Source organism: Mesoplodon bidens, assembly GCF_964165515.1.
Source record: "Mesoplodon bidens genome assembly, chromosome: 1".
Classification (NCBI taxonomy): domain Eukaryota; kingdom Metazoa; phylum Chordata; class Mammalia; order Artiodactyla; family Ziphiidae; genus Mesoplodon; species Mesoplodon bidens.
The window spans coordinates 186,285,891-186,300,108 of NC_138176.1; the positions used below are offsets into that span (position 1 = coordinate 186,285,891).

At 35.7% G+C, this 14,218-nt stretch overlaps 1 protein-coding gene across 1 annotated transcript; it reads right to left on the reverse strand.

Moving 5' to 3' along the window:
* Positions 1-2,333: 2,333 nt before the first annotated feature.
* On the reverse strand, positions 2,334-3,995 carry GK2 (glycerol kinase 2; the record flags this gene model as incomplete). Its single annotated transcript, XM_081239962.1, has 1 exon — positions 2,334-3,995. The coding sequence occupies one exon, from the start codon at positions 3,993-3,995 to the stop codon at positions 2,334-2,336; it is 1,662 nt and encodes a 553-aa protein (XP_081096088.1).
* Positions 3,996-14,218: the final 10,223 nt, after the last annotated feature.

Consider the following 14,218-nt stretch of genomic DNA (forward strand, 5'->3'; position numbering starts at 1 on the left):
TTCTTAAGATTGAAGCTGAGGTCACTGATTGAAACCTTGTCTCTCTTCTAACATAGGCCTTTAGTCCTAGAAATTTCTAAGTACTGCTTTAGTAATATCTCATAAATTTTGATATGTTGTGTTTTCATTTTCATTATTTTCCAAATATTTTCTATTTTCCTTCTTTATCTCTTCAACTCATGGATTATTTAAAAGTTTTAAATTTAGTTTCCAAATATTTGGAGATTTCCAAAAACCTTTTATTGATTTATAATTCCAATGTACTCAGATGGCATACCTTATATGAAATCCTTTTAAATTTATTGAGGTTTAGTTGATAGCCTAAATGAGGTCTGTCTTGGTAAATATTTTATATGCACTTCAAAAGAGCATGTATTCTCCTACTGTAGGGTGGAATGTTATATGAATGTCAACTAAGTTATTTGATAGTATTGTTCAAATCTATATCATTAATTTGTCTACTTGTTCTATCAAATGTTGAGGAAGAGATATTGAAATCTCTTACTATAAGTGTAGATTTACCTCCTTTTTCTTTCAGTTCTATCAGATTTTGCTTTATGTATTTTGAAGCTCTGTTATTAAGTATATATATGTTTAGGATTGTTATATCTCTTTAATGAATTGACCCTTTTATCATTGCAAAATGACCTTGTCCATCACTGGTGCTTTGAAATTTACCTTCTGATATTAATATAGCCACTTCAGCTTTCTTTCCATTAATATGAGTATGGTATATCTTTTTAAAATCCTTTTTCTTTTTGACTATTTTTTTCTCTTTTTTTGAAATATGTTTCTTGGGGACAGTAAATATTTGAGTCTTTCTTTTTTATCTAATATGATGATCTTGCTTTTTAATTGAGGTATTTAGACCACTTATATTTAATGTGCTTATTGGCATGGTTAGGTTTAAATGTATTTTCCTACTATTGTTTTCTATTTTCTTATCTATTCTTTTTTCCCTTTTTCATCTCTTTTCTGTCTTGTTTTGGATCAAATGAATATTTTTATAGTTCTGGCTTATGTACTAAATTTGCTTATTAATTCTAACTTTTTGTTTTGTTATTTTAGGATTTAGAGTACTTAATTAACAGTGTAACTTCAAATGATATTATACCACTTCCCATATAGTATATGAATCTTAGAGTATTTATTACACTTCCATTTATCTACTTCCAACCTTCTTGCTATTTTTGTTTTCTTCTGCATATGCTTAAACTACATACTATATAATTAGTTTCATTTGAGCAATCACTTCTCTTTTTTCTGCTTGAAAATAATGCTTACTGTAGTATTCCACGTTTTTTTTTTTTCCTTTTTCTTCCAGCATATATCCAGCTAAGGCAATTAAATTAAAAAGTAAGGTGTAAAATACAGTTAAAATCATAATACACTTTGTTTTGTATCAGTATAAAGCATATAAATTTTAAATACCACCTGTTTAAAAAAATGTTTATCCTGATAAATAGTATGCATGCTCATTTCTCTCTCTCTCCCTATATATATATACATATATATATATAAATGTTTACCCTAAAATATTTATGTAAGTACTGGTCCACTTAAGACTACCCTTCTTCTAAGCTTCACTGATGGTCTCTCTATATGAAGTATATAAGCATATATATTATACATACCAAGTAAACTACATAAAATAGAAATATGAAAAAACAAAGGAAAACATGTCCTTCTTCCTATAGGATTTACACAGAAAATTAGTGTAATTAGTGAGGACATGTAAAATGTCTGAAGAATTTTGATGAATATCTTCTAGGAAAATAGCTATGCGAATACTAAATTTCTATTATAAAAACTTATGTTTCCATTAAACATTCAGTGAAGGTATTGTGGTCTCCCTAATACGTGCAAAAGAGGACTTTGGGATCCATTCAATACAACAACTACAATAAGATGTCCCTCAGTTTTAGCAGGTTAGTTACACCTCTTAATCAAGTGCGTGTAGCACAGAGAACCAAATCCTGGTCCATAAGTGTTAGAAAATGTTTGATGAAAAATTCCATAGACAGAATCTGAATATTCTATATTTTAGAGGGAGTGGACAGGATTTCATGACAGTGGAGGGGGTTGACTCCCAGTGGTTGGCCTGACCTTAACTGCTGATGTTAAAAAACACACCAAATGTTTCTGCAGTGTTTTCTGCTGTAATTTATTTATTTCTAGCCATAGGTTTACTTGTAGGGTTCTCATAAGCCATGCAGTAAGTGGTTTATAAATAAAGTCAGTCTGTTATAGTGTCATTACATTAAGAGACAGAATTGCTGGATTTTTTTCATTCTGTGAAAAGCTCACATCTTGAGAATCCATGTTTGATATTATTATGGTACACCTGAGATGTATCTTGCTCCAATTAACATTATCATGCTAGTCATTATAAAAAAACCCAAGGGCAGACTAGAGAACATAGTAGGTTCACTACTTTCAGGAGGCTGTGTTGTAACCCAACCCATTGACTTCATCACAGCTTTCTTCCATGTAGAATAACGAATTTCACTTTCTGTGGCTTTTATCTGTGGTTCAAACCGTTCCATCATGACCATTGACAAATCTTCAGGTTTAAGACTCCAAACATCTACACCTTCTGCAGCTCCTGCTGCCATGGCAGCTCCCAGGGCAGTTGTTTCAGGGATGGAGGCTTTTATTACTGGAATATGCAGAATGTCTGCTTGCAGTTGCATAAGAACTTTGTTGTTGGTCATTTCTCCATCCACCTGCAAATGACTGAGTGGAATTCCACAGTCATGGTTCATGGCATCCAAAATCTCTCGGGTTTGGAAACAAATAGCTTCTAATGCAGCAAAAGCAATATGACTTTTATTGGTGAACTGAGTGAGACCACAGATTATCCCTCTTGCAGTGGGCTCCCAATAAGGTGCGTATAACCCTGAAAAGGCTGGGATGAAGTAGCAGCCATAAGAAGTACCTACTTCCTTAGCAAGTTTTTCACTTTCTTCTAAGGTCTTTATAATTCCAAGATTGTCTCTCAGCCAGCAAATAACAGCACCGGCTGTAGCAACAGAACCTTCCAATGCATAACATACTGGCTTGTCTTTGCCTAGCTTGTAAGCCACTGTGGTCAGGAGGCCGTGTTCAGAAAATACACACTTATGACCTGTATTACATAGTAAGAAACAGCCTGTTCCATACGTGTTTTTGGCTTGTCCTTCCTGGAAGCACATTTGTCCTACTAATGCAGCAGACTGGTCCCCCAAACATCCAGATATTGGCACACCTTCCAAGGCCCCAGTTTTCATTCGGCCATAGATCTCAGAAGAACTCCAGACATTTGGAAGAATGTCCATTGGAATTTCAAAAAAGTTACACAGCTCTTTATCCCATTCTAAAGAATGGATATTGAAGAGCATTGTCCTACTTGCATTTGTTACATCTGTACAATGGATACCTCCATTAACTCCTCCTGTCAGACTCCAGATAAGCCATGAATCAATGGTACCAAAAAGAGCTCTACCTTCTTCAACAGCCTTTTGAACTTTTCTCACATTGTCAAGAATCCAACGAAGTTTTACTGCACTGAAATAAGTGCTAAGTGGAAGGCCTGTCTTGGACTTGACGAAGTTATTATTTCCTGGAATTTTTTTGCTGAGAGTCTCAACAGTAGACTGGGTTCTTAGATCAAGCCACACCACAGCATTGTAGAGCGGCTCTCCAGTTAATTTGTCCCAGATAACAGTGGTTTCCCTCTGATTGCTGACACCAATAGCTTTTATGTTGGATATATCAATACTGAGTTCTTGAAGTTTCTCACATGTTTTCGCTATACATTCATAAACGGAATGAAGAATTTCCTTAGGGTCTTGTTCTACCCATCCTTCTTTTGGGAAGTCTTGGGTTAATTCCACTTGATGGTGACTAAGTAGTTCCGCTGTTTTTGAATCGAAAACCATAAAATGAGTGGAGTCAGTACCCTGGACCACTGCCCCCACCAGTGGCTCCACAACTGCCGTCTTCAGAGCTGCCATGAAACCTGTCGTTGGGCTCAGCTGCTCTGGTTCTCAGCTCAGCTGCTCCGGTGCTTAGCAGCTCTGGTGCCGTTTCCCCGGTGATGGAGGTGTTGGTGGGGGTGGGGCGTCAGGATCATAATGCATCAGGATCATAATGCGTGCAGGCTCAGTAACTGCCTAGGCTGAACTTGAACTCGCTGGGACATGCTTTGTCCTCTAACCAGCGCTGCATCTTTTCACCCCACTCCTTTGACTCGCGCTCCACCCCCAACCACTCAATTATCTTTTAAGGAGATTTAAGCTTAAAAAAAAATCATATATTTACCAACGTAATTATTGTTACTTGTGCTCTTCATTGTGTTGTGTGGATCCACATTTCAGTTATCGTGCTCTTTCTGCCTGTAAGATTTCCCCTAATATTTCTTGTAGTGTGGTCTGTTGGAAATGAATTTTTACAACTTTTGAACATCTGAAAAGTATTTCATCTACTATTTAAAGATATTTTCTCTGGATATAGAATTCTTATTAACTTTTTTTTCCTTAAATTTCAGTGCCTTGAAACTAACTTTTTTCCCCCTAAATTTCAGTGCCTTGAAACTGTTGCTCCGCCCTCTTCTCTCGTGTTGTTTCAGGTGTGAACTTCACTGTCAAACTTATTTTTTAAATGTCTGTTTTTCTCTCACTGTCTTTAAGATTTTTTTCTCTTTATCAATGGTTTTGGTCAGTTTTATGATGATATTACTTGGTGTAGTTTTCTTATTTTCTGTGCTTGGGGCTCATTGAGCTACTTGGGTCTGTGAGTTTATGGATTTCATCAAATTTGGAAAACTTTGGGCCATTATTTCTATAAATATGTTTTATTTTTCCTCTCGTCTCTGCTCTAGGGACTCCAATTACATATATTGACATTCACTGCTGCTCTACTCATTATTATAATTATCTTCTCTTTCTGTGGTTCATTTTAGATAGTTTCTATTGCTATGTCTTCAACTTTACTAATCTTTTCTTCTCCATTGTTAATCTATTAATTCAGCTATTGTATTTTTCACATCACATATTGTAGTTTTCATCCCTAGTTCAATTGGATTTTTAAAAATATAAACTTAGCTTTTTGAACACATGGGATGCAGTTAGAATAACTTGATTTCATCTTCTGCTAATTCTAGCATCTATGTCAGTTCTGGTTCAATTTTGACTGATTAATTTTTCTCCTCATTCTGGCTTGTATTTCTCTGCTTCTTTGCCTGCTTGATAATTTTTGATAAGGTGCCAAACATTGTAAACTTTACCTGGTTGGATTGCTGGTTATTTTTGTGTTCCTAAAGACCTTGAGCTTTGTCTTGGGATGCAGTTAAGTTACATGGAAACAATTTGATTCTTTTGGGTCTTGCCTTTAAGATTTGTTAGGTGGAACAGGACAGTGTTTAATGTGGGGCTAATTATTCCCCTTACCTGTGATGAGATCCTTCAGTGTACTTTATCCAAGGCCCATGAAAAATGAGCTTTTCATGGCTGGTGGAAATAGTCCCTGTTCCCAGTTGTGGGTAAATACTGGGCACTGTCATCATTAGTCTTTTCATATGCATCTCTCCCCAGTCTCATGTAGTTTCTCACACACATGCACTGATCAATACTGAACTGAATACTCAAAGGGGATACTCTGAAAGTCTCCAGAGTTCTCTTCCTGTACAACTCTTTTCTTTCCAGTACCATATCCTGTGCGGTCTAGCTGCCTTTGTCTCTTTGGATGCTCAGCTTTATCTCCTCACTACGGGGTTTCCACTGGGCTCCACCTGGGTTTCCCTTCCTAGTGCTGTGGCCTCAGTACTCTCTTAAGGCAATAGGCTAGGGAAGTCATAATATTCATGCTATTTGTTTCTTGCCTCTTAGAGATCACTGTCCCTCATGGACTGATATTCAGCATCTTATAAACTGCTGTTATGTAATTTTTGACTTATGTGAAATGTCTCATATATTTTGTCCATTTTTTAATTGTTTCAAATGATAAATGAAGATAAATCTAGTCTCTGTTACTCCATCATTGTAAGAGTGGAAGTCCACTGAATAGAAGCTTAAATTTTCAGATTGATTGTGAAGTTAGTGAATAAATATTTATCTACTCATTAATTTTAATTCATGAAATGTCCAATCAGTGAATGGCAATTTTCTGCATTAGGCCATAGGCTATACTTCTAAGTTAGCTCAAGGATGCAGCTCATTTATTCTTAGTGAAACCAACAGAACAAGATAGAAAGTACCATAAAAATCAACAATATTGTTATTTTACTATTTTAACTGGATCATATTTTCCTTTTAAGTAAAGTTTTTACAGGAAGTCAGAAAAACAAAATTAGCAACCTGATTTAATTTGAATAGTAGGGGACTGAAATCATCAGAAGATGGTACAGATTTTCCTGACATCTTTGTTAAGTTTTAAAATTCAACCAGAGCTTTTCTAAGCAAACATTTAGAGGCAACTTACCAGTATGCCTGTTTACCATACTATGTTTTAATTCTCATGAAACATTAAAAAAATTAAAAAAGTTTCTTTCTTCCCAAGTATTTAGCAGTAGTAAACATTCTATGTACAGATTATTCAATAAAACCATTTGACCTAAAGTTTGTTTTCTACTTTCCCTCTCCCCTGCCACCCCAGTATACACACACAAATGTCCCAATCATATTAGTTTTTGAGCCTAGGGATACTTTAAGCATTTTGTTTTTAATACAAGTAACATACATAAAGTCATCAGTTCTGTCTATAAAGAACTCGTTTACATACTCGTTCCACTGTGAGTAAGTTGTAGCCAATAAACAATCAGATAATAATTGTCTCAATTTAGTTTAGAAAGGAAAGTTGACCAGATTGATTTAACTTTCTTAGAGTAATTACAAACTATTGATGGATTTAACCAACACTGACTAGCAATACTTTTTTTGTTTGTTTGTTTGTTTAAACTAAGAAGCTTAAACTAACTCTACTATTTTTACATTATAGAAATTAAAAACATTAACACTTTTGATTGTTAGTCTCTAATAGCCTCCCTATATTTTAATTTAAGCACCTCTGGAATAATCATTGGTACTACCTTATTTTTGAAGACATTATACTTTACAAGGAAATTATTTCATTTGTGTCATATTCCATACAAATGCAAATCCTTTAACGATGATCATACTATTCAGAATAGTTCCCCAAATCAGATATTTCTTCAAAAAGTCTTTTACTAGAAGATTGCTAAAATTAGAGTTGTTAAATGAATTGACTTTCTATTATTACTTATTTACCTTTAAGGTCACTCTTCTACAGTGCAGTTACTTCTTAATATAAAATCTTTTAAATGAGGTCCACACTGTAAAGTTCAAAATTTAATTGTCCATTCAGTAATTTGACAGATATGCTTTGAGAGGTTGCTATATATAGGCTCTATTTTAGACAGTAATATAGCGATGCATGAAACATTCTTCCTGCACTTATTATAACATCTAAGTTAAGAACAAACCCAACTACTTGTCTATATTGGCATATCTTCCCTTGCGCATCTTGTTTTAGAGAGCCATTCATTTAATTATTATTTTTCCCCTGTCAAGCCCACTAAGTTATAAGTTCAATGAGGGCAGGTATTTTGGCTGTTTTATTCAACCTTGCATCTTCAGCATTTAGAACAGTGCCTGACCCTAAGCAAAAACTCAAGAAATATTTATTGAATGAGTTAATGAGCGCCACTATATATGGTTCTCATTTTAACTAATTATCATAAAGTCAAGTTAATTTTAATTTTGATTGCTGGATGGGCTATTGGTTATTCATTTTACAATCTAATATAATAAGGTAGATTGATGAATAGATAAAAAGACGGATAAATGAAAAGATATATAGTAAAATTAGTATAGTAAAATATTAATTGTAGAATCTGTGTGGTATATAAAATGGTGCTGTTCTTTCAATTTTTCTATGTTTGCAAATTTTTATAACAAAATATTGGGAAAATGTAATGCAGAAAGAAAGCTGCAAAATGGTTAATAGAGATCTATCTCATACAGGTTCTTTTGTTTGGAGGAATAGTTGAAAGGAATAAAAGAGTCAGTGCCAAGTTTATGTAAATTTGAGAAATTCTTTTGTGGCATAATCTACTCATAGTTGTTCATCCCAAGAAAACCATTAATTGTGAATCATTTTTGTTAAGGTATTTGCACTTTCATTGTAGGAATTTTCTTCTGCTTTTTATAAACCTTATAAATCTTAGGAAGCCAGCTGCAGGTTTAACCCTTTGTTTGGCTTTTAACAAGAAATATGAGGCGTTCAGGAAGGCTGCTACTCTTTTCAGTCTCTAATGAGTGGGAATCAATTTTGAAAGTTTCGATTTCACCAAATTTGCACATACCTTGTCTTGAATTTGAGAGTGTGCACCCTGATGGTAAGGGCACTGAATTATATAGTTTGTGGCTAGGAAACTTAACTTTTTTTAGATTGTGTCATAACCAATGCATCATCACAGTTGGTAATCTTCAAAACGCTGATGCATTTTTCTACATGCTGTTCCCCAATGTGCTGGACCAGCTGTTGAGAGCCATGCCCTCCAATTGCCTGGAAGACCTCTTCTTGGACCACAAATCACCTAACATACTATCCCTCTTTGTTCTAATAAAGAAGGAAAAAATTAAAGCGAGCTACTGTGGTTTATTACTCACGTTTTCCCTGTTAAGCGCGGGCTGTGGGAGTCACTGCATTCACATCAGGAGGCCTTGGCATTCTGGGTAAGCACTCATAACAGACAGGCCAATGAGTTTCATATTCACAGCTATGAAAGTGATTGTATGAATGTTTGAATCTTGAAGTTTTTGACTGTGTGTGTGTGTGTTCTTTGTCATTTTCCCAGTGAAAATTGCCCTGACATTGATCTCAATGTTAATGTATTCCTGCTTACATTTGACTTTGGAATATGTTATGGCTAATTATCATTACACAGAATAAAAGAGCAGAACCCTGAGTGAGGTGCTTGGGTTTAGGGACAAAGGGAGGCCTTTTCAGCATCCTGTCTCTAGGCCCAACAATTGTAATCGAACATCTTGAAACTGGTGGGACCTCTGCATCGATTTTTTCCCTTTTTCTCCCTCACTTTTTGAAGGGGGGTAGAGGAAGAGGTTTAAGGGTTTGAAGGGCTGAAATTTCCCCTTGAACATGATGTCAATATGTTGGCATGTCTCCTTTTATTAAGATGCCATCCAACTGATAACAAGTCCTGCTGTGTTTTACCAACATAAAAAATTAGACTGGAGACCGAGGAGCGGCAGGTGGCTTTTGGCACCAAGAAATAATCACACTTGATGTGGAAAGTAAAGTAAAAGGAGCCATCTGTTCACTGCAGGAGGACGTGAAAAATCACATTAACATATTGTCACTAACATCATGAAATACACAGTTAATAATAAATTTAGTTATCATGGCAAGTCGTGTTGGATACTTACTCTGAAAATGCAGAATGTGAAAATGCTCTGTCTTGCCCACCCCATCTTTTTTTCTTTACTTTTTGGAAAAAAATAGACATTACATCTTGGTGTGTGTGTGTGTGTGTGTGTGTGTGTGTGTGGTGGAGTTGGGGGGAGGAAAGTGTTTCATTTGAAAGCCTAGCTATTGTTCATTATTGCTGACTAAGTGAGCAAAAGAATCTCTCATGCAGATGGAATGAATAACTTATTTGATTCTGACACTTATTATCTATCATGTTCCTCTATAGCTTGTTACCTGGATAGAAAAAAAGAGATGTAGGCAATAAAAAGGTTGTTTTGATGATGTCCCTTGCATAAGACCCAGAGCTTTCAAACCCTTCTGTGACAGGCTCAGAGGTGTCCGAGTGCTGCCCGAGAGGAGAATCAGAGGCTGTGACCTTTTCTTGGATGTCTAATGGGCATCTCACTCTGCCTTTAGTCAGTAAACTGTTCTGATGTGTACTGCCATAGTGGATTTTGTGTGTGATGCCTGCACATACTTTACAAGAGAACAAACGTGTTAAAGCATCAGAATGGGAAAGTTTTCTTGCACTTTTTTTTGGTGCATGTGTTGTTTACATGTGTCAATAAAATAAAGAAGCTACAGAGGCTGGAGATCAAACTAAACTTGGGAAAATTGGGGTTATTGTTGCTGAGTCATTGTTAGAGCCACGTTTACACACCTTTTGCTGTAACAGTGCGCTATCTGGTTTCTTGCAGTCATTGTTCACTATCACTACAAATCTGTGACTCAAATCCAGATCATTAGTAGTATTATTAATGTCAAAATCTCAGTCTCACTATTTACAAAATTACAGTTGTCATACAATAGAATTCTAATAAATAACCTGACCAAGCGTTATTCCCCAGTTATGGCTGTTGATCTATATCCAGTCATTATCACATTTGCTAGAAAGTGGCAATATATAGATAACTTCAAGAATATGTGTATGTAATTGTGTAAAGAGCATTAGAATAAAAATCAGGATTTTAGTTCCAGCTCTGACTAACTAGCTTTATGATATTTAGCAAGTCCAGTTATCTCCCAGACCCATTTTTCTTAGGGGTAAAATTTAGGTACTCTCTAAAGGAACTTGCCCCTTCTAAAATGTAAAGATTTTAGAAAATGTTGTCCAGTGAAACTTGATATTTATCTTAAGTTAATAGAGGGAAAATGGTGTGCAATGAACAGTCATTTTTGGTCATACATGTTTACTCATAAAACCTGAATGACCCTGGAAGGTAATATGTGAGTTTGGGTTGCTACCTTTCATTCATCAGGTTGTGATGGCATTCTGAGAGAGATCTGTTTTGTTGGGAGCGAGGTGGTGGTGGACTCTTCTCTGTTACATGTGTGACATTCTGTCACTAAGCTTAAATATTATCATATATTCCTGACTTCGGTGCAGACTCTGCCACCTCACTCAAGTCATCAGTGTGCCTCATGAATAGAGACTTTTTTATTCTTTAGAACGTTTCTTAAAAATAATACAGTTTCTGTTATTTCAGTTAGATTATCTGGAAGCAGAATCCACTTAATTTTCTCCACTGGTCTTGGATCATATGCTGGTTCACCTTCCTGGATGTCCTTCCTTCTCTCTTATACCATGTACCAAAATGTCAGCTCATTTTTCTTCTTCGTGGAAACCTTTCCTGACCCCTTTTAATCCCATTGTACCTTATACCTCCCTTTTTCTAACCATCATTGCACTTGAATTAATTGTTTGGTGTATACCATCTCTGAGGGACTATAACCCTCATGAAGGCAGCCCCCTGTCTCTTTGTCATGGTCACCAATAATGCCAGGCATATAAAGCATTTAATAAGTATCATTTTATTGATTGATAGTTGGTTACTCAAACCAACTGTCAGGTTTTATCAGGTTTCAGGGAAAATATAATGGGTCTTTGGCATTGGCATTATTCTACATTTATCCTGAAAGTCTCTGATGAACTTTAGGGTACTATTCCAGGGGTTATCATTCCTACGGAGGCACAGATAGAACTAGACACCATTTTAGGGTTCTTCTGGAGCAATTAGAATGTCTAAGGGACATCCTAGCATGGATATCAAAATAGTTCATGGCTCTTCCAAGGCTCTTGGATTCATTTTTGTAATAGCCTGAAAATATATTATCAAAAAGTTGAACAATGTACTTAATAAATCCTCAGCTGGTCCTAGGGCTGATCTAAGAGTCTGAATCTACCAAAGCATTTAAGTCTTACATGGACAAACTCTTCTTCAGTAGACTGGAATCCATCATTGAACTAAATTTTACTCAGCTTGGGGGAAACATGTAAGTTTAATTTTATGGAGATGAAAACTGGCAAAGGAATATGTTTTATAATATCAAGTAGGAACTATATATCTCTTCATGTGTTACCTTGCTATAATGTTTAGAAAGAAATGAATTTGCCATCAAATTAAGTATGATTTGAAATGATAAAATGAGTTACTGGTGTTCTCCCCAAAGTATTGTCAGAACTGTTATATAAATAGAGTCACATGTGTTACATGGAAAATATGTGCTTAACTCATTTTATATTTATTATTTAATACATATTTACTGAAACATGTTTATTAGTAATAAGTAATCCCCATAGTAGGAGACATAATTATTGCTCTATTGTTTAATTAACTGAAAATCTAGTAAAAAGCAGCCACCAGGAATGAAAATATCTGTGGTAATCATCTAAAAAGGTAGATAAAACTAGGAAATCATCATAGTGAATGATAATTATACTCTCTAGAAAGTTGCCAAGTGCTTAGACTTAGGTTGGGAATATTTTGCCACAATGCATAAAAATTACCTCAGACCCTTAGAGGCAGTCGTACAAACTGACAAGCATTTTCAGAATTGACAGTCCCCCTTACCCAGTAGATATTTCATTCCCTGCATGCTGGGCTTCTTTGCAGTTGTTGAAAACCAAGGCAGATGGGCACTCCAGTCAGCCTGAGGGGACAGGAATAACACACTTCAGAGCACCGGGTGCCATGAGATTCCTTCTTTTCATCAGACGGGCTAATAGACCCACGGAGGCCAGGAATTCAGTCATATCCTAGAGGGTCTTGCAGGTGGTCATCATTGAAGTGCCTGGTAGACTTCCTGGCCGACCCCTGGTTTCACAGAGAGTGTTGAAAGTATAGCTCTTCCACTGTGACAGCCAGGCTTCGACATGAAATAGCATATTAGAAAAACTGATGGTTTTGCAAGAATGGAAAACATTCAGAGGTTGATGCTGATGAAGAATTCTTGTGTTTTTCTTTTCTCCCTCTCTCTTTATTATGGTAAGAATGCTTAACATAAGATCTCCCCTGTTAACATATTTTTAAGTGTATAATGCAGTATTGTTATCTTAAGGCACAATGTTATATCCTAGATCTCTAGAACTTATTCATCTTACATAACTGAATTTTTATACATGCTGATTAGCAGCTCTGCATTTCCCTCTCTCCTCAGTCCCTGGCAACCACCATTCTGTTCTTTGCTTCTGTAAGTTTGATTGTATGTGATAACTCATACTGGTGGAATCATGCAGGATTTGTCATCTGGTATTTGTTTCTTTTCTGTTTCTGTTGGCTGTTACCACATATCCTTAGTAATTCCATCTGTCAATAAGTACCCTTTGCTCTTCTTCCTCTGAACTTCTGAGGCATGCAGTAACTCTTGATTCAGCACTATTAATTCCTTTTTAATATCTGGTAACCCTTTTTCTCTGATTACGGTGTAAGCTACCTAGGGGGACAAGATTGCTTGACTCATTCTACAGTCTTAGTAACGCCTTGCACATAAGAATAATAGTCTATACTTCTGCGCTTCTCCTTTTTTCTTCCTTCATTCATTCAAGAAATATTTACCAAGTATCAACTATTAAATAATTGCTAGAATAGCCTTTGGGATAAAATCGTGAACTAGACAGACACAGTCCTTGTCCTTGTGAGGTTATAGTGGTGAAACAGGCAAAAACTGAGTAAATGAAGGTAAACAAATTGCAAATTGTAATAAATGTTAAAAGGGAATAAATGACTAAAACTGAGTATAACTGGAGGTGGGAGAGGTGACTGGATTTTCTGTTTTTCTTGCTATTTGTTTTTCCCATTTTTATCTTAGCTGTCCCCTCTTCCAAATCAAATACTCCTAATCTCTTCTTTCAGGTGGGTGTATGTCTACAGAATAAGAACTATGAAAGGCTAACCACTGTTATTATTTTCTTTTTCCACTACACCTCTCCTGGATGTGTATAAGCAGATTGCCTACAAGTAAGGAGAGGTCATGGCTTTTCAGTGACCAGATGCAGTATGCCTTACCAAGTACCACACATACAACAGATACTATGTACAGAATAATTCTGATTAAATTAGAATACAGAAGAAATGCTTTGCTAACACTGAAAAGTTAGACATGTTTTCAGAACAGTACTCTTCTTATTAATATCCCCATTGGCATATAGTTTTTACAAGCCAAGAGCCATGCTTATGAAGCCCATAGAAGGTTTATGACGAGTATATACAGAAGGGAAGAATGATGGACTCTGGGAGAAAATTATTATTATTCCTTAATTGATTATCCTAGTTAAAGACTAGTTATACATGCCATTAAGCACCCTCTTACATGTCTTAATATATAGCTTTACAGTGGAAATAAACAGATACACAGGCTTACTATGTAAATTAAGCTGAAAACAATTAATATGTTACCTTATAGAAGTGATAAGAAATCAAATATGGCATATGGGTTTATGGCTAACTGA